Consider the following 25,543-nt stretch of genomic DNA (forward strand, 5'->3'; position numbering starts at 1 on the left):
GAGAGGATGCCCCTCTTTTTAGGTCGAGCCTGGGCAGCGCATGAGCTGCTGTGGGAGGCATGCTGTATTCAAGTATGGACCTGAAGCTCCGCCCACTCTCCGTCCATATTTTTCATTGGCTTGAGTCATTGTCCACTGTGAACTGTGGCTTTTAATTGGTCAATAGACTTAGTAGTCCCTCCTTAGTACCGCGTTGTCTTATTTTGTAACCTCCAACAAGGACACCCCTGTTATGTTTGTTGTTACATGGCAAGCTTTAATTAAAGCTTCCAAGCACTATTTTCGTAAATCGCTTTGTCCACGCTCTGTCATATCTCTCCTACCGCTTAAAAAAAAAAAAAAACTTTATAGCACAAGCCCGAACGCATTTGCAATGCTAAAGGTCTTAAATTTGCGAGAGTATGAGCGATTGGCTTTGTAAATGAGAATGTCTTTAATTTATCTGTTTTAAAAATAACACATAAATAAAAGGCTTTGTCATTTACACTGCAATAGCTCAAACTCTCGTAAATGCGAGACCTATTGCATTGCAAATGCTTGTTATAAATGTCAGTGTCTTTGCCAAAATTAGTTGGAAAATGTAGTATGTTGCCACATCTTTTAAAAAATGTGCTTGGGAGGCGTACCTTGCGAAACCTCCTTGATTGGTCCTCCCACGCAGCATGATAGCTTGATGATGACACCTTGTTTCTCAGACCCAATACCCAGGCTAACTTAATTGATCATTTAATTTATTAAATAATCATGCATTTTAAAGTTTGTACTTCTATTATACCTGATGCCCCTTTCAGAGTATTGGTGTCTGCTGTTTCAGATTATTTATCACATTTACACCATGACAAGGAGAAAAAAGTGAAAATGTAGGTGTGAAATAATTTTGAGTAAGCAGTGTTGCACCTCGGTTTTAGTTCTAAAGCACTGGCAACACTTGACTTGATCCATACACTAACATCTCAGTATTGAGATGTTTAGAAAGCTCTTGTGATCACTGCTTGAATTGTAGAAGAATAAGTGCCAAACCCACAGTTTTGCTCTGTAGCCTGCTGCCAGCACTGCTGGATGTCAGGGTGCTGCATATTTTGATTACACCTCATGCTTCTTTATTGCCTCCAAGTCACTCCCTGCCCCCTTATCTCAGGTTCTTTTTCATTCCTCGGTTGTCAAGGTTTTTCCATTTTTCGCTCCCTCCTTCTTCCCCATTTTTGGGCTTTTCCCTCTCTTGCTCTGGATAAAAGTAATAAAGGAGGGGCGTTTAAAGATGGACACTTACTGGGCTCAAAAACGGGCACCTCCTAGGTGTGCTCCTTCGGCTGATATAGAATCCTCCATGACCTGGTGCCTGATTAAAGTTCTGCTAATGTATAGCAATGTAGAAGACGTACAGCCTCAGTCTGCTCACGAGAGGAGCTACAGACATAAGGGTGACGGCCCTCTGGCCCACCTGAGTTGAGAATTCCATGTTTGAGCTAGGTAAGAGGATCAGGCGGGGGATGAATTTGCAGGGCTGCCGGCCAGTAAGGTTAGGACGTTTTCCCTCTCTTTTGCTCGCGCTTCTGCGTCCGGCCCATTAGACAGTGAGGAGGGCTTGCTCACGGTGCGCCAGCGGTCTGGTCTGTTATTGCCTGACGTGAACGCCTTTTGTGGACTTGACGGGGCAGGAGGCGTTAGACCCAGAAGGTCGGAGGCTTCTTGTAAAGATCTCAGTTGGCGTAGTTTCCCACCGAATTTAAAGATGATACGGAAGGGATGGCCCCACACATAGGGGATCCCTTTTTTCCGCAGGTGTTGAGTGATGGTCCGGAATTCTCGCTGTTTGAACAATGTGACTGCAGAGAGGTCCTGATAGAGCGTTGGAGAAAGGCCGTGGAATTGTAGAGGGCGCGAGTCTCTGGCTTTGAGTAGGATAAGTTCTTTCAGTGGGAAATTGTGAACACAAGCTAGGATGTCCGGTGGAGGCACAGTATTCATGTGGGGCAAGCCAACCCGGTGCACTCTATCGATTTGGATATCAGTTGTGTTTTTTCCCGGGCCTAGGATATGTCGAAAAAGGGCTTGGACAAATTCCCCATTATCACCTTCCTCTGCTCTTTGTCTCACTCTGCAGATACGCACGTTGTTGTGGTGGGAGCGGTTCTCCAAGTCCTCCGCCTGCCCCTGTAGTTCAACATGCTGCTCTTTGAGAAGGAGAATTTCCTATTGCATCATTTCGAGTTCTTCGTCGCGCCCATTTTCGTGCTCCTCCAACATCGCACCCCGGTCTCCTATCTCTGAGACATCGCGGCGGACCTCACGGAGACCCACTGCCAGTTGGTCCTTGAGTTCCTGAAGATCCTCCTTCAGTGCTGAGAAGAGCGAGGTCATGAAGGCCTTTGTGGCGGTGCATCTGCTCCGTCCGTTGCCCCTGCCGCCATCTCTGATCCATGACTCGCGGTCTTGGCCTGTAGCATGTCTTACTGAGCGATCCTTCCTAGGCTGTCCAGACGACATGGGGGTCTAAATCCTGGTAAACCCTGTATGATGGGGCTCCACCACCAAGTCATGCCTGAGGCCGCAATAAAACATAGGACTTGGAAGGGGTGGGCGTTGGGGGTGGATGGACAGGGCCCTGGGCACAAGGATATTAATTGCTATGCTATTGGGGCAGGCCCAGTCGCTGTTCCTGTAGGGGAACTCCTAGATCCTGCCTGCAGGCCTTTGTGGTGTCCACGTGGACGCAGCCGCTGGGTGCTCAGATGAATAGCGTCAGCGCCTACCGCTCCACGGTGGAAACACCAGCGCAGGTTAGGGCCAGCTTAGTGTCCTGCCGTGCAGACAAATTGCAGTAAGTTTCAGAGTCGTGGGAGGGGGCGCGCTTCACTGCATGCTTAAGTTATTGTCTCCTGAGCCGCTTCATCCATATGCGGCACTCCCCCCGCTGCGCCCACTGTGCCGAAAATCAGCAGGCCCCTCGCAGGTGTCCCCCGGAGTCAGATAGGCTCCCCAGCAGCTGGCATGATGAGGTCCCCGCAATAGAACGGGCCGAAATGCAAGGCCGCTCTCAAGGACCAATCCTGTGCAGTGAGAGATCAGGTCCCGTAGAAGGGAGTCAGCAGGGGAGTGAAATAAGCAGGGCTGATGAAGGGTGGGCCAAAGAGCAGGCCCCACTTCAGACAAGGCCCCGCAGGAGTGGCTGGCGCCCCCACCTCCTCAGCTAACATTGGTCCACAGGCGTTGACCCCCACCTCGATGCTGATGCAGGGGACAGCAGGGCGGCGCAGCACTAACCCAGTTCTCCGTGCAGCCCACCCCCCCGGCCCATCCCCATAGCGATGAACTGCCAGAATCAGGTGAGGCACTGCGTGGATACTATGCTGCAGTCGTCAGGGCTTTGCAGGGCAGCGTCGCTGTCTCTGCCTTCTCTCGTGGGCCGATCAGCAGGCCAGGCCTACCCCGGCAAAACCTTCACCACAGCAGGGGAGGTAGCGCGCTGGTAAGTACCTTGAGCCCCCAAGGGGGTGAGGGAAGTCTCAAAAAGGCTGCTGAGAGCCCTCAGCAGCTGGGGAGAGCCCGAACTCTGGTCCTCGTCACTCCGCGGTGAACTGCGGCAGTTGGGCTCCTTCGCCGCGCTTCGTGCTCGGCAACCACACAGCCCTTTTCTGCACTTGGCATGGTCGTAGCGGCCGTCCAGGCACTCAATGGGCAGTCACTGAATGCCGGCCAAACAGTGCGTGTGTCCTCCGCCTCCAAGGAGGACGGATGGAGTGAGATTGAAGAGCTATAGTACTCGGCGGGCCAGAGCGACCGCAAAGCACGTCCCATGCAGTCGCAATCTTGGACACGTCCCTGAGCAACCAATTTGGAGAGAAAGCAGATGGACTGGGGTCCTGATTAGCAGGATCCCAGTCAAACTAAGTTGAAAACCAGCAAAACACCAGGAAAAAAGTGGGGTTGACCATGCAGTCAGATTCCACCTTCCTACACACCGGAGTCCGGCTGTGAGAGACTACTATCTCGGGCGAGCCCGTCTCGAACAGACGATCAACATAGGGGAAAACTGGCCCCCCTGATCTCTGCAGATGAGCTGTACCACCGCTCTCACCTTGGTGAACACCCGAGGGGCACTGGTATGGCCAAAAGGGAGCAAGGCAAACAAAGTGCTTGTGGCCCACCATGAACTGCAGGTAGCACCTGTGGGCAGGCAAGACGAAAAGGTTTAAGTATGTGTCCTGTACATCCAACGCTACCAACCAAGTCTCCTGATTCGAGGGGAAGACAGAACTTGAGTGAGCATTAGCATGTTGAATTTTTCTTTTTGCAGAAAAAAATTGAGTATGGGAAAAGCATCTGTCCTTCTTGGGTTCCAGAAAGTAGCAGGATAATAACCACAACCTACTTCTAAAGTTGGCACCCTCTCTAAGACTCCCTTGGCGAAGAGAGCTGCAACTTCCTGGCAGAGTAAGGAGAAATGGTCCTTTGTCGGTCTGTTGCAAGTGGCTGGCATGGGATGAGGGGTGGTCACAAGGGGAGGGAGTAGCCCTTTTGGACAATCTTGAGAACCCAGCAGTCAGATGTTATCGACCTCCAGTGGCGCAGGCGATGGCGTAACCTGCCTTCCAGCGGTTGCCCAAGATGGTTGGAGGTCAAACTAAAGAATCTTGGTGGCTGCGGCTGCCAGGGGGTGGTGGAATGTTCCGACCCCTGGCTGCCCAACCCACTGGGTCTGGGGGTTCCACGTCCTCAGCCACACAAGGGTTGAGAAGCTTGCATGCCGTGGTGGCTGGGCGGGTGGGGACGCATTTGCAAACTACTTACGTGGTCACGAAAGGAGCAAACGGTAGATGGGTTACTGAGGGGCATTGGAAAGGCCCTGGCCTTGCTATCCTTAAAGTGCTCCAGCACGAAGTCTGCCTTTTCTCAGAGGAGACAGGAGCCATCGAATGGCATGTACATAAGCGAAGGTTGGATATCCCCTTAAAGACCTGTCCTCCTCAGCCAGATGTGGCGCCATAAGGTCACTGATGAAGAAACCGCTCTATGTAGCGAGTCAGTCGTGTCCAGCCCACATCTGATTGTGAACTTTGCTGCATCTCTCTCGTCAGCCATAGCTTGGGCGAGTATGGCTTGGGACCATAGGCAGCATCTGCGTAACCAAATACCCAAGGTGAATGGGAGTAAAGGCCCAAAAGGCACACAGTGTTCACAGACCGCAGTGCCAGACTGATGGCAGAATTTTTTGTCTTGCCCAAGGTGTCCAGCCTTTTGGATTCCCTATCTGGTAGAGTGGTAGGTTATGTGCCAGGGTTTACTCAGGAGATGGCGGCTTTGACCACCAAGCTCTTCGATGTAGGGTGTTGAGTGAAGAAATTGGGGGCCCTTGGGGAAGGGAGTTTGTGGCAGGCAATTGTCCTGATTGCAAGAGCCCCTGTGTAGGGCTGGGATCAGTTCTCAAGCAGGATGACTCTGAGCACTTCATTAAATGGGAGAAGCGGTTCTGAGGTGATGACTCCCAATTGAAGCACTCCAAGATATTACTCTTGACTACCACCAAAGGCAGTTTAAGTTCCAGGACCTCTGCCAAACTCCATGCCACCATAGCAAATGAGCCTCTCTCCTCTGTAGCCATGGCAGAAGGAGAGACCAAGCCAGTATCTGGGGCGGTGTCCAGTCCAGTGGCTTCCACCAATTCCTCACATCAAGTGTCCTCATTGGGGTCTAGAGACTGGTAATCGTAAGTCGCTCTGGCTCCCAGAAACTTGGGGAGGCTTGGAGACGGACCAGCTGCGGGCTCAACCGCAGAGCCAGGCCTTCAATGTTGATGATAACTGATCTCGTCAGATGACTTCAACGGATGGGGCACAGTCAAAGACCTCTTCAACTTCTTCTTCATGTGGGATACTCTGACTTACAACGATGACTTTGTGACTGAACCCAGGACCTTCCTCTCAACCGGGGTCGAGACCACCATGGCAGCTCACATCGAGCAGTAAGGAGCTTGAGGGATCGCTCCCTAAAGGCCTGGGGTGCATGTTGCGGCAATCAACACAGGCATTGGTGTTGTGGTCGCGCTCAAGATACCAGAGACAGGCTAGGTGCGGTCCGTCAAGGACATTTGTCAGTGACAGACACTGCAGGGCGTGAAATCAACCCTTCTCACAGACATTCCTGCCACACCAAAAGACAATGTCTCCCTTTGACAAAAGGGTCGAAAGAAGGTCAGTCAAAAAGTAACATGGGGTAGTTCTACTCTAGATCTGCACTGACTGGCGCAGAAAGAAAAGAACTGATGTCAGCGGGCTGGGGTGGTGACCTATATGGACACCCCACACGTCACTCACTGAACAACGCCAACTACCGGGAGCGCAGGGGTACAGCTCACAAAAAAATCCTGGATCCAGTCTGATGCCTGGAGATAATTCTAAGAAAAATAATCTGCAACTAAAAGTCTCTTTAAATAGTGTCAGGAACAGTGAACAAACTTCTAAATAGGAAACATGGTGAGTTCCCAAAATAGTAAAGCTACACTATGTATCAAACTTAGCTGTATCTTTCTTTCAGGCATAAATTGGTACCTGTAACCCAACATTAGTAAATGGTAACATTCAATCTGCTAGTCCAGGAAATACTACTCAAAAAGCATTGAACACATCAACTAGAACTGGTTATGTATTTCTCAACATTGAAAACAGAAATAGGGTGAAGCATAGATCTGTAGATTTCTGCTTTGATGGCAGCTCGGATCCGTTGGCCACCTAACAGTTTAGAGGTTTCAAAATCCACAAATGTAGTGGCAACACAAAACCTTATTGTTGAGAATGATTAGTAGTTTACAATGACAGCAATCTAGAACTGGTAAGGCATTAGCTAAGTTTCGGGAGAATGTCTAACCCTTCTTGGAGGGGGTGTTCCATCTATAATCCTATCCACTAGGCACTGTTGATTGGTATCATACATTTCTTTCTTTTCTAGTTACCACTTGCAACGTTTAGGCCAAGCACAAATTACAAAACAGCCATCTAAGTTGAGCAAGGAAATTCTGAAATGCAGAGAGCACCATGGCCCCACCGCGAGGACCACAGAAATGGGAACACCTTAATACAGCAACCTTGTTTCATGAAAGAAAGGCAATGAAAACATGTTCAACAAAAGAAGAAAGAGGCCCACAAAAGACCTCAGATTGATCAGCTCTAACTATTTACCAAGGGAAGGTTAGAGCTTCAATTATTTATGGAGCTGAACTTTGGGGCTTCGAAAATCTAGTTCCATTAGTCCAAGCTCAGAACAAGTTTCTGAGGGCATTGACTTGCCTTCCTCAATCGACACCTCTTCGACCATTACTTCTTGCCTACTGGCACAGACTCTGGACTACCCCGGAGTTAGCTCCCTATGCACGAGCAGTTAAGTATATTAGAGAAGCTGATAAATCCAACAAAATCACATGGTTACAAAAGATTAAGGCCACTTTACCGGCTATGGGCCTCATTCATTTGTGGGAAGACCCTGAAGGGAATTCTTTCCCTTCCAAAATAATTTTAAAGCCATACACAGGGACATGGTAAGCCAAAAGTCTGTTTCTGGTGAATAGTGCTTCCCTAACAGGTCTCTTTCTGGATCACAAAATTGAATATAGGCTGGAGGCTTATTGGGATACCATTACGAGCCCTGGTGGCAGGAAACTATCACCAATTTAGAGTGGGATCTCTAACGCTAAAATCCTTTACTAAAAAGTGTGGGATCAATCAAGAAACAAAATCTCACCTCTGCCCATGTGAGGAAGAGACCTTATCGCATGTTCCGTTTGTATGCCCTACATACAAGGGCCCTCGTCATAAATGGCTAAAGCCGGTTTGCGCTATAATAGGAACAATATCTTGTCAAACAGCTTTGCGTATCTTAAAAACTGATACTAGTGAAGTCATAGTTATTGCTTTGGCTAAATTTTGGAGCTGGACGTGGACCCTTAGAAGGATTAGTTTGCAAGGCCCTACGTAACATGATTGTGTTGAGTGTACTGTGTTTTAGTCTTTTCTAATATATTCTGCTCATAAGAATGACGCATCTAGCCATAACTTGTGCAATTAGATATAATGTTTTTTTTACTATGAATTTTTATTTGGTTTTAGGAGGAAAGGATTCACAATCATTTTATTGTTGATATGTGTTAAGAATTTTAACAGAATCCTACCATGATAGGTTTCATATTTTTTAAAACAAAAAAAACTTACCATGAATTTTAACTACTTTGTATTGTTATATGTGTCTTTTATGATTATTCATGATCGAATAAAGACAAATTTGATATAAAGAAGATTCAGTTATCAGAAGGGACAGTAGGTCCTTCAAAAATGTAGTTGCCTCGGTACAAAGGAACACACCCCAAATCTAACTTCGACTGCTGAGCAGGACAATTTGAAAAGAAAACCTCTGAGTGCAAAGGCCAAAATGAGATGACAGATCTCTTAAATTCTGGATGCCCAAATGGAGTAAAAAACAACAACAACTAGTCCCGTTTGCTGCTCGCTTCACTATAAAAAATACTACTGATGGCCCCACTGTGAGAAACCCTTGAGGGTGTTAGGCCTAATTATGATCTCCATGGATCTATACCTACATGATTTGAAAATGTCAATTTCTTATTAAAAATAATGAACATCCTCCTCAAGATGAGAAATTTCACACCCTCCTACAGGTTGACTAAGATTATTTATTTTATCCTAAATAATAATTCCACATGTAAACCAGGGAATCATAGTCCATTTCCCTGCTCAACTTCCTTTCTGAACTTTGTTCAAACTATTGCTAATGCATGCACATCTTTGGCTTGCGATAAAATATTCTACTTTATATGTTGATATTTTTCTTTTAAATCAAGAATGCAAGAATACATACTATATATAATATCTTCAACTTGCATATACTAGTACATTTATTGACCTCAGAAGAATAAAAGGCTGATTTAGGTCTTTAAAGCAGATTCAGATCTGTAACCTGCATATCACATGAGATGCCAACGGTCAGTGCTTAGCTTCGAGTCATCTTGCCAGCCTGCCCTTTAAAGAATTTATATCTTACATTACCACGTTCTGCAGCCTTTTCTGAGATCATTTCTATTCCACAAAGCAAGGATATGGAACAAGATAAGGAAATAGTCTGCCCTAGGATTATGGAGGTTAGATTCAATCAAGAATTTCCTGCAGGAAAAGGTTTTGATGGCTGAGCATAAAAGGAAGGCATACGCTACATTGCTCAATCTTGTGGCCTTTCTGAATCTTGGTGCGTTTGACCTGGCAAAGAAAGTTCTCCTGCCATGCCCTCAGGACAAACAGACCACTGTTAAAACCAGTTGACTTCTAACACGTGTGTTGAGGTGTTTAGTACAAGGGAAGTTCCAAGATGGAAAGATGGTTGGTGTGGCACCTCGGGGCAGTTACCATTTCAATTAGTTGTGAGGTGACTTCTGGGTTAACCCCTTTAGGCCACAAGCAGCACAGCCACCACAGGAATTATGTTAGGAGGGTCCTTCAGGACTACTCCTGATATTTTCTCAGGGTGGCAACTCAATTCTTTTTCTGGGACAATGAACTGGAGAATGTTTCCTTCTCATTTTAGAGGGGTTTTGACCAGACTGCTGAGGCAACTGCTTTAGGTCCAGAAAGACTAATACACACAGAGTAAGGGCTTTTGAGAAACAGATAATCAAACACTGTTAACATGATTTTGCATGCCATACACACATATCTTATAAAAGAAGCCATGTCTAACCATATTGTTCATAATTACAAATGGAAAAAGAAACAAGTTACTTATTTAACTACAGTTTGCCAGTGCTAGTTTATTTCACAGATTAAAGTGTATGAATTTATTATGCTGAAGAGTCAATTTCTTGTGGCATCCCATAACTTATTTTCTTGTGATTTTACATAATCATCACCATCAGCTCCACATTCACACTGTGCAATAAACCGTGAAAGCTGAATGAATAAGCCATGAATGGCAGTTAACTCACAGCTGTTGTTGTAGCGTGGCTCCAGATCTTCAATAATTGCCCGTTTCTTCTGCAGCTCATTGTTGGCTTCATGTAGTTTTTCACTGTTGAAAGCAGTGATAACCAGAAAAGAAAATTGTAAAATACTGGCTCAAGCTTTAGACCTTCAAAATAGTGCTTATTACTTTTGAACTAAGTTTCTTTAGAGATTGCGTTAAAAACCTCAATCATTTTGGGATGGCAACTATCTTCTAGTAAAAAGTTAAAACCTTGAAATTTTCTGAGACACCAAGATTTCCTAACCCCTTGAATGGCCATTACAGTGAAACAATGATTTGCATCCCAATACAATTCACAATCACAGAATCTATTAGATATGGACAAAAACTGGGGCAACAATTAATTCTGGACTCAAACACTGCAATACGGTACATGGTCTTTCGCCTTCGTTCTAATTCAAAAATCAAATAATGCTTAGAACGCAATTGTTCATCTAGGCTAAGGGAAGGCAATAGGCACCCAAAATCTGATTTGCAAGCACATCCCTCTTTTATTCGACAAGATAAATCTAGTAGGATCGACTATATACTAATCACCCTTTAATTGTGGCGTTTGACATTAGGGTGGGCCCTAGAATGGATAGTTTTTATAATGCTATGCACTGCACACTGTCTTAAACCTTTAACTACTCAAAAGGAGTCCCCCTCTCACTTTTCATTGGCTCGTCTCCATCGAACAATAGCTGTAGACGAAAATGGCCTAAGGTAGAACTGGATCTAGAACGCAGGGCTACTATGGATAAAGCCCTCCTAGATGATTTGCGGAATCTAGATATACCACGTTCACAGAAAGATAGAAACTCTGCTTTTTTATCCATACATGTAAAAATTTTTCAATTGTATAGGCTAATGCTTTTATGGGAAGATACATCAGGAATCAATCCCATCTAAAACTGGCAAGTCATTGTATAGTAAGGGCTGTAGACAGGCTACAAACGCACTTCGCTTTGCCACTGAGGGAGGCAACACAAATTACATCAGACAAGCAAGGAAAATGTATATGCAGGTCCAGGTAACAGCGTAAAGGAGTTGGGAAACCCCAAACTGGTAAGATTTATTTGAGACAGGTATGACCAGGGATGATAAGAGGTTCTGGGGGATTGTTGCCAAAGGGTGCGAAAGTGGGACGTTCTATTTAGCAAGTAAAATTAACTCAGACTCCTGGTTTAAGTATTTTTCCGATGTATATGATTCTCCCTTGGCACATGAGGAGCGGAAAGCTCACTGTTTCCCATGGAGTTCAATGACTCTTTCCCTGGTCTAACATTTGATGTAAAAGAAACCAAAGCCACTATCAATTGCATTCCCATTGGTAAAGGTGCTGGACCAGATGGGATCCCAGGGGACATATTTTGCACTGATTTAGACAAGTGGGCCAGCTATATGAACAAATTACTCAAAGCAATTTTAGAGGGTGCTGAAATTCCCACTAGCTGGAAAGCAGCTAAAATAGTCCTGGTCTATAAATAGGGTTCTTGAGACTTTCCCCTTAATTATAAGCCAATATGCTGTACTGATGTGACTCAGAAGGTCTTCTGAAGGCAGGTCTTAGACAGAGTTGATCTCTGGATAGATGAATATAATGCCCGATCTAATTTTAAAGCCAGTTTTAGAAGAAACCCGAGTACCATTGATGAGTTTTTAGACTTTTTAACATCTACTGGAAGATGGTCATCCTACAGAAGTCATATCTTTATTTAGTGTTATGGAGTCACAAGTCTGCTTTTGAGTGGGTGCCCCGAAACAAACGATGGGAGGGGGCGTGGCCAACCATCATGGGCGACCGGACGCAACTCTGATCGGCTCCGCGCTAGGCCTTAATGAATATGTAGTTTGAGTGGCACTAACAACCCTAAATCTGGGTCGCCTGCTCACCTGAGACACCCGGAGCTGTGGAGGCTGCTCAAAACAACCACCCACCCCGCAGTGGCTCTTTGTGCATGACCCTGGATGCAAGAGACACCCTTGCCCCCTAACAGGAGGGCTGCGGCGCTGATCGGTGGCATCCCCAGGAGGCCCTGGGGGGCGTTGCACCCTTAATGAAGCGGACTACGAGTGGCTGCCTAAACACTACAAGAAGGTACTAGTAGCAAAACAAGGGTAACCGGGCAGTGAGGGCCCTGTCTTGAACGCAGAGCAGCCTGCAATAAGATCAGCCGTCCTAGGCGGGGGTCCCTGGCTGATAGCCCGAGAAGCTGCGGGATAAACCACACCCGCTACTTCAGTATGGCGTGCCCTGGTCACCGCTACACCTTACCTCCATGCCACTGAGCTTCACTCACCCAATACGCAAAGGTCTCCTGGTCAACTTAGGAGTGCAGAATTGGTGGGCAGAGACAGCTCACGGTACCCCAAAATATTTTCTACTGCGGGGACACCCCGAACAAGCATTGGGCACGGGACCCTATGCCACTCAAAAAGGCACAGCCAACAAAGGTCTCCTTCTCCCCCGCCATTAAGGGGGCAGTCAGCGCTAGAGGAACAAGTGAGACCCTTGGAGGCCCAGTCTGATGACCTGCACGCTTAGTTGAAAGCCACGGTGCTCCGATGTGAAGATTTTAAAAATTGCTCCCGTCGGGATAACATACGTGTGAGAGGAAGGATGCGAGGGCCAGGATATGGAGGCCTTTATGGTGGGACTTTTTTCAACAGTAGTGGGAGATTCTGTACTGGAGGTATGACTAGAGAGAGTTCACAGAGTGTGGGCCTCGAGCCCGAGGAGATTCCAGAAAACCCAGGGACGTGCTGGCGAAATTCAGCTCTTTTAAAACCAAGGATTTGGTCCTCCAGAAGGCTCAAGCTAATGATAAGGTATCCTTCCAGAACTCAGAGTTCGCTCTACCAGGATGTGGTACAAGCCACACTCGCTCGGCGCCAGCAGGTCCAACCAGTTACTGCAGCCTTAAGAGAACGTAGGGTGAAATACCGCTGGACTTCATACTTTGGTTTAGCCTTTACACTGGAGTACAAGAACTATCAATGCACAGAATTGGATGAGACAGCGGCTATCCTGGGTATCGAAATGCCAGCCCCCGATGCTCTGGACCTTTGTCGTTCAGAGGTTTTTGATCCGCCTGAGGCAACCAGGATGTCCACTGGTTCCCAGGCCCGGCGGGGTCACTGAGATCGTTCCAGTCTGGTCTCAGACACTCTGATTCTTGAGATGAGATGGTAGGGGGAAAGGCTCGAAGTCTTCATGCCATCCACACCATTCAAAGAGATTGTTAGTTACTAGCTTATTTGTGCCTACGGAGCTGTTTATGGGCCTTGGAGGAGGAAGTTGGTCTGCCCCAGATACTGCTCGAAATGAGGTTCTCATCTGTGAATGAAAACTCTGAGCTCAAAGTTATGGTCTATTTTTGTGAAGGTTCATTTAGTTTTGGTGTCACTGTACTTTTTGCTCTTTTTTAGCGGGTTGCTGGGATGGGATGGGGGTTAGGGGGGAGGAACACTGCGGGCAAAGTTCAAGGGAGTGAGATTAGGGGGTCAAGCTACCAAGTTTTTTATGACGACTGATGGTGGTTAACTGTTTGACGTGGAACATAAAGGGTCTAACTCCCCTAACAAGAGGCAATAAATCTGGAAATTCCTAAATGACCACCACATAAAAATAGCTGCACTGCCGGAGACACCTCCTACGTAAAGAGGAACAACGATTGAAACATGTGGCCTACCAACAGATCTTTCGCTCTTAAGTATACACCAAACACAATGGGCTGGCGCTTCTTTTTCACACCTCAATCCCCTTTCTCTACAACACTAAAGTGGACAAAGAGGGGAGGTTCTTGATGGTTAGGGGTGAAATACTAGGTAGATTGTGCACTATTGCCACGACTTATGCACCCAACACAGGGCAACATGATTTCCTCAGCTTTCTTTTAGCCACACAGGAGGGGTTCGCAAGAGGAGACATGACCCATCCTTAGACACTACACACTCCCATAGGGCGACCGGGGAGGGGGTTATTCAGCAAACTACTTAAGGCAACTTTGCAGGGGATGGGACTGGTGGATGCTTGGAAGAATGCCCATCCCACGACCTGGGACTATTCCTTCTTCTCACGCTCGCATAGGACATACTACATAATCGACCACGGATTCATTAGTCAGTCCCTTCTCCACATACTAGCGGGAACCCAGTTCCACCCGACTTCTCTGTCGGACCATGCGCCCCTAGAGGGGATTCTTGATTGGCCCGCCATGCGCTCTAAGCTTGCTAGATGGTATTTTCCGAACTTCCTCTGTAGGGATCGCTTCTATGGGATTAGTTAAGGAAGGCAATCACAGAGTTTTTTTACTTCAACGACCCAGCGCAAACCTCTCTGGCCAACAACTGGGACACCTTCAAGGCAGTTATGCAGGGGAAGTGCATCGAACTACACGCCACCCTCAAATCGAAACATAAGGAGGAGCGTCTTCTCCTTGAGGGAGAGCTCCGAAAGGCAGAATATGCCCACAAATCTAACCCCTCGATCCAATCCCTCCGTAAGACTATTGGCACGCCAACTGCTCACCAAAGTGAAATAGGGAAAGCCAAGGCCTTTGGGGAATTCTATTGCTCCTTGTATACTGCAGACTCATTAGACGCACAGGTTCAGGACCATTATCTCGAGGTTCTGGACCTACCCCAGGTCCCGGGCTCTGCAAATGAAGTCTTAAGTACTCCCATTTCCGCGGAAGAGTCCAAAAAGCGATCGACTCTCTCAAGCTCCAAAAAGCGCCCGGCCCGGATGGCCTCGTACCTTTGCGCCGGAATTGGTGCCCTGTCTGGTGCAGCTTTTCAACGATATAGCTGAAAGGCAGGAGGTGACCCCTTCTATGGGAGAGGCTCTGATCTCCGTTAACTCCAAACAGGGGAAAGAGCCCACTAGGTGTGCCTCTTATAAGGCCTATAGCGCTCCTGAACTTGGATGCCAAGTTATACTCTAAAATATTGGCCATGTGCCTGAAAAATATTATGCCGTTTCTCGAGCAGCCAGATCAGGCGGGCTTCATCAAAGGGAGGCAAACCCATGATAACCTTCAGAGGGTGGTGCACATTATTGAGAAAGCACAGAGGAAAGCCATACCTACGTTACTGCGCTCGCTTGAAGCGCAGAAGGCCTTTTGACCGCGTTGACTGGGCCTTTCTGAACCATTCACTAAGACGGTTTGCCTTTAACGAGACCTTCATTGGAATGACCACTTTAAGGGTCTGGGATGAGCTAACTAGATCTACACCCATCACCACCTTCCCTTCCCCATACATTCCCATCCACTTCAACCCAGAGTTTCCTCTGGTGCTGGGGGGGGGGGGGGTTACGGGCATTTGAGGACTGGCGGGAGGGAGGATGTCTCATGCTCACTCATGTTTGAACGGGGGAAATTGAGGACCTTCGAAGAATGTGCCAAAGCCTTTCACCTTCATCCCTCGGAAGAGTATCACTATACGCAACTTAAGCATTGGGCTATCCAACCGCAGATATGACAAAGCTGCTACTAGGGAGCTACTTCCGATCGAAAAGTTTGCTCAGTCCGGAGCCTCTTCAAGAGGAACCATATCTTTCCTTTACTCACTCATAAGGTCTCTGGGTTCGCACCACACCCCTAGACACCAAAGGTTCTGGAACTCAATTTTAGCCACCCCTTTAGAGAGGAACCAATGGACCACCCTGCATAGAGACATTTCCAAGTATAATTGTTCCTTATTTTTAAGGGAAGCTCATTATAAAATGATGTGCAATTTGTACCTACACCCTCAGAAGCTGCACACTATCTTCCCTAACTCCTCCGATAGGTGCTGGAGGGGATGTGGGCTCCTGGGGAACTTCAAACATATGTGGTGGGAATGTCCGGATTGCAGGCTCTTCTGGAAAGAGGTACTCTCCAAAATTAAACTAATTCTGGGATATCCGATCCTGGACACACTACAGGACACTCTCCTGGGGATTAGGGACCCCATCCTGAAGAGCCAAACACCAGGGGATCGCTCCGTGATGTGGCTGTGCCTCGGGAGGCTAAGAAGGCTGTGGCGGCTGCTTGGAAGAAAATGTAGACCCCTTCTCTTACCCAATGGCATGCCAGGTTGTGGCGCACACTGGCGATTGAAAGAATGGCGGACATTTTGGAAGACTCAAGAAAGGGGTTCAACTACGTATGGGCTCCTTTGGTGGAATACCTATCGGATGGACTACCTCTGTTCGCATATGGGCCACGCTTGCGAGCACTCCATCTCTTTCACATCTAGAAAATCTGTTGGCTTCCCTGACTTGTCGGGAAGGTGCCGGGGGTGTGGGGGTCCCCCCGCTCTCTATAGGAGGTTCATGTTGAGCTTTTTACTGGCTTGTCGAGTCCTAGTATACAAACTGTATATGATGCTTTAGCTCTCTGTAACTCTCTGCATATATGACGCATTGTTGTCTACTTCTGTAGTTTGGTTTTGTTGTGTACTATCTTACCTTTGAAACCAATAAAAATATTTTTAACAAAGAAAATGATGGGAAACATTGAAAGCGAAAAAAGTCCCCCATGATCTGCTCAGTATCCTTGTGCGCTTGCACCAGGATACTTATGCCCAGGTTTGCTGATTGAACGTATCTGGGTTTGTAAAGGCGTACGTCAGGGATGTGTACTAGTCCCTACCTTGTTTTGCTTTTATCTTAATGTGGTAGTTTATCTGGGTGAGAATGGAAATGATGCCTCAAGGGTTGCAGGCACAACCCCCCCCCCCTGCTTTTATTTGTAGACGATATCCTACTGATTTCTAAAACACCAGCCTACCTGCAGACCCTTGTTGATCATTCTGCTGCTTTTTGTGACAGTCTTGGGTTGATAATTAATCACACAAAAACTAAATGTATTACTATGAATCCCCACAGGTCGTTTAGGGGCTCTACTATCCTTGAGGGAAATAATCTTGATAAGGTTTCCTCCTTGACTACTTTGGGATACGGTTAACCAAGTCTATGCAAAGGCTCCCCAAAGTCTAGAAAAGCAGTTTAAATTTATGTCATAGTGCATCTCGCATCTACAGGCTGTTTTGCTCCTAAAAGACAAGTCCTATTTCACTAGCTTTAAAGGTTTACAGGGCCACAGCTGAAGGTAGTGCCCTTTACGGGACTGAACTATGGGGTATATCTGATCTGGCATCACTACGTGTGGCAAAGAACAACTTCTAAAGATCCCTGATGTCCCTCCTGAAAAGCACAACCCTGCTCTCCCTATGGTGGGACATGGGTATTCATTTAATTTTTTCCAGGGCACAGGTATGCCCTCTTTTGTTCTGGCGACGGCTCAAATACACCTGAGCGCTTGCTACTTATTATGATGCCCTTAGGGATATAGTTGGAGCAGATGCAGGCCATAAAATGAAGTGGGTTTGTATGTTAAGGGCATGTTGGTCCAATTAGGCTAAGAAGCCTATTGGCGTGATTGTGAGGGTTGCCCACCTTTTCTAAACAGACACTTAAGGGTGCATTGGGCTCATATTGGGGTCTTGAGTTCAGCAGCAGGACTCTATGTCACTTATTGCATTTTTAGATTTTAAAACACATTGTCAGTTTGAACGCTTCCTAGATTTTCTACTGCTCTAGGCTGCTAGACTCCTGCATATTAAATTCCGCCATGGCACTCTACCGCTACAGACCTTTTGTTCAAGATGTAAACCAAAAATCACTGAAAGCACTATTCACCCACTCAGAAATAAAGCAGCATTGGGGGAGGGTGATGCACGGGGAGAAAGTTAAAATAATGTGAGAGCAACAAGAAGGTGACTGTATATTTTTATGTGTCTGTATCTCACAATAAAACATTGTAAAAAAAAAAAGAAAGTACTATTCAGCCTTGTGCTGTTGTGCCGAGGAGACTATCTCACTTCTTTTTCTTCTGCCCCGGATATGCCAAACTGAGAAAGGCCTGGCTTCTCCCGATCTGCAGATTACTTGGGGACAGGTAGTGTGCAATGAGGTGCTGCGCATTGACACCAAAGAATCTAATGTTTGTGCTGTGGCCAAATACCTGCCCTGGAGTATTCGAGCCAGAGTGCTAGGGTAGTAGCATTCTCGTGCTTATGTGGGGAATGTTAATTAACTTTTATAAGGCCCCTGTGAATTTTATAAGATCTCTGTGAATTATGTACAATCGCAACTTCTGCCTGATTGCCCCTCATTTTTCCTCTATCATATGAATTTAATCTTTTTAAGTACTCTTTTTAATGTACCGTAGATGTTGTTCATTAGCATTTTATGGATTTGATCTTTTTATAACTTTCGAACTGCCCGTTTGCTTTGCACTTTTATGGTTTTGCATCAATTGTTTATATATGCAATCATATGACTATATTTTATTGAATAAAGTGAAGGTGTAACAAGATTAATTGGTTCATTCTTGCATTTGACATCAATCATTGTCAGGCCTGCTTTTTTAAAAATAACCAGAAAAGTGTATTCATGGGGAGAAGTATTAGGCAGAGAAGTATCTTCAACATCCTCAGAGACGTGATTCATAAGAGCAGAGACTGTAAACCTACTTAATGAAGGCCATAGCTTGTCAGAGCCAGTCTGGGCCGATCTATTGGAATTGAGATACCGTAACTTTCTCACAGTGACAGAAAGATCTTCACATAATACAAAACAAGCATTGGCATAGCCAATAGGTCTCGCCTCTGGGACCTTATAAGTGTTTTGCCAAAGGTGTTTGGAAGTTTGGTAAGAGATGCAATTTAACATAAAGGGATATGAAAAAGGAAACCAGGAACCCTATCCCTGTGTAATGCACAAAAGGAAAGTTACACTCCCTGTAAGCAGGCCAGCCCTTAGCGTGTGCTCCCTGGGCCCACGCCCAGGCCACCTCCCTCCTTCCCCACCCCAATAGGGGAGTAGAAGCCGACTGCAGAAGCCCTGCTCCAGCCTGGGGCCCAAAGATAATTCAAGAGGAGGAGTGCCAAGTGTGGCTTCGCCCAGGACTCTACCCAATCAAAGGCCAGCTGTGCACAACAGGGGCCTTTATCACCCTGAATCCAGGCCTCAGCAGCCGGTGAGCGTTAGGCGGCCTCTGGCCCAGCCTTGGTTGATGCCAGGAGGTACAATAAAAGGCTCCATCGATCTGGTACCTCGGTACCTTTCCCCAGGTACCGCACACGCGGCTTCTGACTTCAGATCGCCGGGCCAATACTACTGCATTACACAGAACATGGAAACCATGTGAGGCCAAATATGCAATAATCTCTCTTGAACGGCACCAAATGAGATGAAACCACAAGCAGCACCCATCTGTCAGGAGCTGCTTGGAATAAATTTACATAAATTAAACACCGTGATAACTGTCAAGCAGTACTTTTGAGCAGCGTTTACATCTATTTATTGTCGTCAGCCACAAGAGACGCGAGCCGCCTCCCAACACCACAGCATCCACCCCAAATAGCTGCCTGCCCATCCTGGAGAGGTGCTTCCAACAAGGAATGTCCGGCTTTCCTCTGGGACAAGCAGGAGGCACAGCACAGGCTAAACAGGGGCACAGCCGCCGACTTCGTAGGTTCATGAAGAGGTGGCAAGAAGCGCACAGGCCCGCCTGCACGCCCGCCATTCATAAAATCGATGCTTTCTTTTACAATTGTTACGTATTTGTACCATGCTCCATTCCGCCAATAGAGAAAAGGGTGGATCAGGTGGGATTAGGAGCTATATACTGCACCCAGAGAGCACCAGAGCACAGACCGGGACGTAGAGGGGCCCTCCTAAGGTTCCAATGCCCTCATCATTAACCCAGGCCAGGTGTTCTTCCCATCAGGCAGACACCGCACCAGGTTCCTTATAAACATTAGCACTGAATGTGACCATACAGCTTAATATCACACAAGCACCTCAGAGCAGATGCAAGATGGATGGAAGAGCCACGGGCATCTCACCCTGCTGCCACGCACCATTGACCCTGCTCAAGCATGCAACAGGCCCTGAAGTTCAGTCACCCGCGGGACCGATCACTGGGGAAAAGTGGAGGTGCTCCACTGGGGGAAAGTGGAGGTGCTCCACTGGGAGTTGGCCCCACCATGGTGAAGGATGCCCACTCGCGCTTTCCTCCTCTGTCTGCGGTGCAGCCAGCGGGGGCACAGAGGCACTGCGTGTTCAATCACTGGCACAGCTGGGAGTTGGGTCACCATCTTGCACAAACCTCCCATTCCCAAACTGCCCAATGCACCCTGTGGCTGCGGTCACAGTGTTCGCAACTGGGGCTCCTGGTACAGGCACGCACTGCCTCCTCTAAGAGGCATCAGGGCGGATGTCGCCCTCTGTGGCATGAATGATGGACAGCTGTACCACCCACGGCAGCCTGGCGCACTGTGTAGGCGCCAAGAGGAGGAGAAGGCTGAATGCGAGGCGCTCGTTCCCCACTGTACCTGATAAAGAAGACCCACTGGGTGGCCTGCCAAGTACCTCCATCCCGGAGAAGTCTTGCAATAGAGGGGCTACTGGAGGTGCATGGAACGAATTAGAGGGTGGGAAGGAAGGCGGTGAGGGAAGGAAGGGAGGCGGGGAGGGAAGAAAGGAAGGCACGTGGCAGGAGTGTAAAGATAAACAAGGAGGCTCTGCTTGCTCCCGCAGGTAAAACACTGTGGGCAGGGAGAAATGCAGCTGACACCCTGCGCGCCCCTGCTCGCTCCCGACAGCAAAAGGCTGTGGGAGTGACCATTAAACAAAGAGGTGGGACATGTGCCCGTCTTGGCCATTTGCAAGCTTTCATTATTGAAAGCCACATGCAAAGAATAATCCAATATGTTGGAGGAGTCAGACCCACAAGAAGAAGTTAAGAGTGAATACAAGAAGCCTCCCATATAACAGCGCTATGCGCTGTGCTAGGCTCGACCTAACAAAAAACCTGCTGTTCAGTAAAGGTGTGTGGGCTAAAGATAGTCAAGAAATTCCGACAGGCACTTCTGGTAGTAAGTCAGCTTAGATATTGGCTAGGAGGGTGGTTGATTAAACAAACACTTGTTCCATCATTCAATGCAATGAACCTATGAAGTACCATCAGAATGTTGCACTTCATTATAATATTTTACTTAATAATTGCTTTCAATTCTACTATTTTATTTTCCTGGTTACATCAAAGTGGATGTGGCGGTGTGTGGAAAAGGAAGCTACACAGTAGTTGACGGACAACCAATACGAACACATGATATGGCTTGCACATCTCATAACAAACGTGGCATGCTAAGTGGCCCAATCCGGCACCTAGGCATCCATGTTGGATCTAGCGAAGGTTGGCAGGGGCCCCAGCAATTCCTAGGACCCTGGTCCTACTAGTCCTCTGGAGCAGAGCGGAAGGCATGGGGCCACCTGCAACATTGCAGCACAGACCTGAAGAGGCTGGAGCATAGCAGAGGAGCAGCGTGTCGGTCAGGTAATAGGTTGCTATTTCCCTGGGCAGTGCAGTGGCATCCGACAATAAGTCAGTGCAACTTGTACCTCATAGAGGAGCCTACATGTGGCACGCTTGCCACACCGCCCGGCCTGTCTTGACCTGCCATGCTTCGCTGTTGCATTACCAGAGCTCACTCGCACTGCTACCAAGAGCTTATGCCTGGATCAGAACACACCCGTATTCCTACACACCTTCATGCCAGGGGGCCTTACCAGACAGCCCCTATTGCATGGGCCTGCACTGTCCTCTTTATTGTCCTTTTCATCTACGTCTCGCAGGTCGCAAGTCGTACCTGCCCACCCTCCTGCCTCTGCTGCTTGTTGGTGGGTCAAACCTGTTTGCTCACTGCTGTTGACCATTGTTTACCCAGCCCAGCAGCAAGGGAAAGGAAACAGGCTGAGAAAGACAAGGTCTCTGACAAAAATAATCACTTTTAGACCGATCGTGTCGGGGTGCGGGTCATTATTTGATCCCCTCGGCCGATTTCTTGACCACTTTTTACAGCAATTCGTTCAGAATTGGGGATCATATACACATGACACCAAGGATTTCTTGAATAAACTGACTTGGACAGAACAGGGCTTTCAACCGGAATGGATTTTATGTACTATAGACGTAGTGGCTCTTTATACATCGATTCCGCACGAAGCAGGCCTTGAATCAATTGAATGGGCTCTTTTGAAAATGGGAGAATTACCAACAAACAAGGTATTCTTGTTACAATTACTCAAGTTCTGTTTATACAACAGTTACTTCATCTGGCGGGAACATCATTATGCCCAGTTGACTGGTACATCTATGGGATTTGCGGGAGCACCAGCCTATGCTAATATATTTATGGCCCAGTTTGAAGCAGAGAACATCATGAACACTGAAGACTGGAAACATGTGAAAATGTACTGTCGTTTTAAAGACGATATTTTTTTAATCTGGGACAGCACTCAAGAGCACCTAGAAAGGTTAATTCTGATGATGAATGCAATTAACCCCAGGATTAAATTCACGCACAAGATTGATTCACAAACAATAGATTTTTTGGATGTGAGAATTATCAAAGATTCAACAGGTTTTTCCACACAACTATACACTAAACCAACGGACAAGAACAATGCACTAGGATACACAAGTTTTCACCCTAGGAGTCTAATCAAAAATCTACCAAAGTCCCAATTCATAAGGATTAAAAGAATATGTTCTGACAACCAAGAGGCAACAAAAACCATTCACCAACAGGCAACCAAATATGAAGCAAGGGGATATCCACGGAAAGAACTTGATGAGAGCATAGCGAATGTACTGGCACTAGACAGAACTGATTTACTGAAGCCTAAACAGAGAAGCACCCAAGAAAAAATGGTTTTTGTAACGAAATACACGACCCAGTCGAGAGAAATCAAAAAGATAATTAACACCAGACGGGAACTTTGAATGAATGAACCAGATTCCAAAGGATTATTCAAAGACTTACCAGTACACGCATGTACAAGGGGGCAAAATCTGCGTGAAAGATTGAAGCCGAGACCACCAACATCTTCTATCTTACAAAGGAATGAGTAAATGTCTGAATTGCACAAATTGCAATAATGTGATAATGGGGAACACCATCAGCCATCCCACTACAGGAAAAGTCATAGATTTGAGACACACCAGTGACTGTAATACTGCAAACGTAGTGTATGGAATCAAGTGCCCATGTGGCAAGCTCTACGTAGGCAAAACGGAACGTAAGATTAAGACTCGAATCACGGAGCATAAGAGCAGAATACGCAACTTAAACCTAACGTCACCCTTAGCAGTTCACTGGAGAGACACAGGTCACACAATCTCTCAATTGCGGTTCTTTATCATTGAACAAGTACCCATGAAGGCAGGAATCAATAACCACCAAAGATTGTTGCAAAGAGAATTATTTTGGATTAAAAACTTACACGCGATGGCTCCCATTGGTCTTAACGATAAATATGATTTATCTTGCTTTCTATGAGCAGACAAAGCATCTCATGCAGATATTAAAACCAGAGCCCTTATGGGTCAGCGCATATAAACTGAAAAATTATGAATATCAAGAACCTAAGCAGTTTTATAAATTCAACCAACTTAATCACAATATAGCACTGAGACAAGTAGCAAAGGGTTTTGAGATTTAATCGCAATGTATATTAAGAAATGTAATTAAGATACAACTGTACCCATTAAGAACTTATTGTGCACTTGAATACATTGGTTTATATTGTACAATTTACAATACGCACCATCATTGTCCATAATATATTCTTTTAAACATAAACCTGAAGGTATTACAAAACATCTACCATAGAGTGAACACATTAACAATATACTCAGTACATCGTTCAGGACGAGGGTTTGTATAACGTGGTGGTTTAGCGAACGGTGTTATCGAGATAATTACCCATTGTAATATGGCGTCCATAGCATGATGGTAGCGTTAAAGTTGGAGCTTATGTTGGTAACAACAAGAGAATTGCTGGGTCACTGCGATGTGACATTCATAATTTACACATCATACTTAAGATATTAGGCAGGACGAGGTTCGAGAACCGAGCGCAGGTAATAGGTACAGCATTTATGCCAAAGAAAACCCATTGAAATATGGCGTCCGCGATTCGATCAATGGTAGCGCAATAGTCCGTTGTTTATGTTTTTGTGTTCAGGCGCGCGGGAGACTGTTATGAGACGCGGAACCATCAGCAACAGTTGACACTCTTTGATTGGAGAGCAGGTCGTTTTGATACGGAGAGAATTGTTTGGAAACGAGGTAAGGGGTCTTCGGTTGTACCGAAAGTTATGTAGATGAGGTGTAGCAATTCGCGATTGGCCTGAGTATTGACGGCGAATTTGTTTATGTTTCGTAGTGAACATCATACGGACGCATTCAACAGGTATGCGGGAGTGGAATGGACAGGAAATACAATTTACGGTTCAGAACATTGGAGTACTAATATAGCATACGTGATTTGTCATTATGTCTTGCAGAACAAAACAGTGCTGGAATAACAGGTATGCCTGTCTATATACAGGAGTGGTTTTAAGGTATACGGAAATGCTTTGGAGTAGTGAGGAGGTAACTTAATATATTCCTTGTTTATCGTTTAGGGTACTTTTGAACACTCGAGATTTGTGGTAAGCTTATGTTTGCAATCCAGACTTGGTTTATTTTATTCAGGACGTATTGTTATACTTGGCTTGGCTGAGAGATTAAATAGATTTATTTTTCTACACAGGATTTAAGAGTTGAGCAATACGAGAACAGGTATGATAACACACAGGGTACACACATAACACCACCCATGGGCATCTCAAATGTGAAATTACATGGTCATTTTTATTTATTTTTTACAGATTCTGCCCTGATGAAGGCACCTTGGTAGTGCCGAAATGCATTGGGCACAGGGCATTTTACAGAAATTGTACAGCACATAACATTGTTGAATGTTACATGAAATGTAATGCTTATGTTTTGGTTTTGTGAATGAAATACAATTCATGGAAATATAATGTTATAATGTGGTAATATATAGATGAAAAATAGATAAAAATATCTAAAAATAAATAGAAGCAATTAAACAAAACAGAAAATCCATGGTTTGTTAAGAAAATATAAACTGTTCAGGTGCATAGCACCAAGTGGATAGTGCACGGTTCGTTGGGCCAACACACCAAACATAACTAGCGTTTCATACTTAGGGACTGACAACCCCTAAGAACCGCAGCACCATTTTGAAAAGTTTAAAGATAATTGAAGAACCGGAGTGCTCCCTAGCTCAGAATTAAAAAGATAATCACTTGGCAATCTGGTACGCCTTTTGCTAGAAAGCAGTTTCCCCTAGTGAAGGAAAATACTGGAAAATTTCCCAGAAACTGACGTGGTTTAATACAGAGACTAGCAACCAAGCTAACATACAAATAGCGACTAGCAAACTAAACTAATTCAACTCTGTACACAAACAGCAACCACTCCCAGCACATTTTATAGCAACATGCGTTCTGGGAAAATCAGGGTTCATGTGGCAAATTTGAAGTGCCAGAGAAAAGGAGAGCTGATATGGACAGGAGCTAAACCTAGTTATTGCTGGACACAACAAAAGCCACTCAACAATCCAGAACAG

At 46.1% G+C, this 25,543-nt stretch overlaps 1 protein-coding gene across 3 annotated transcripts in view; it reads right to left on the minus strand.

Annotated features, from left to right (window-relative positions):
• HOOK3 (hook microtubule tethering protein 3) overlaps nt 1–25,543 on the minus strand; it is a 1,217,139-nt gene that overhangs the window by 176,351 nt on the left and 1,015,245 nt on the right. For all 3 annotated transcript variants that reach the window (XM_086961833.1, XM_086961832.1, XM_086961834.1), the window contains one exon: nt 9,983–10,065. In XM_086961833.1, the coding sequence (XP_086817959.1) occupies nt 9,983–10,065 (83 nt within the window). The remainder of the gene's footprint in view (nt 1–9,982; nt 10,066–25,543) is intronic.

Source organism: Lissotriton vulgaris, chromosome 3_1 (genome assembly GCF_964263255.1).
Source record: "Lissotriton vulgaris chromosome 3_1, aLisVul1.2, whole genome shotgun sequence".
NCBI lineage: Eukaryota > Metazoa > Chordata > Amphibia > Caudata > Salamandridae > Lissotriton > Lissotriton vulgaris.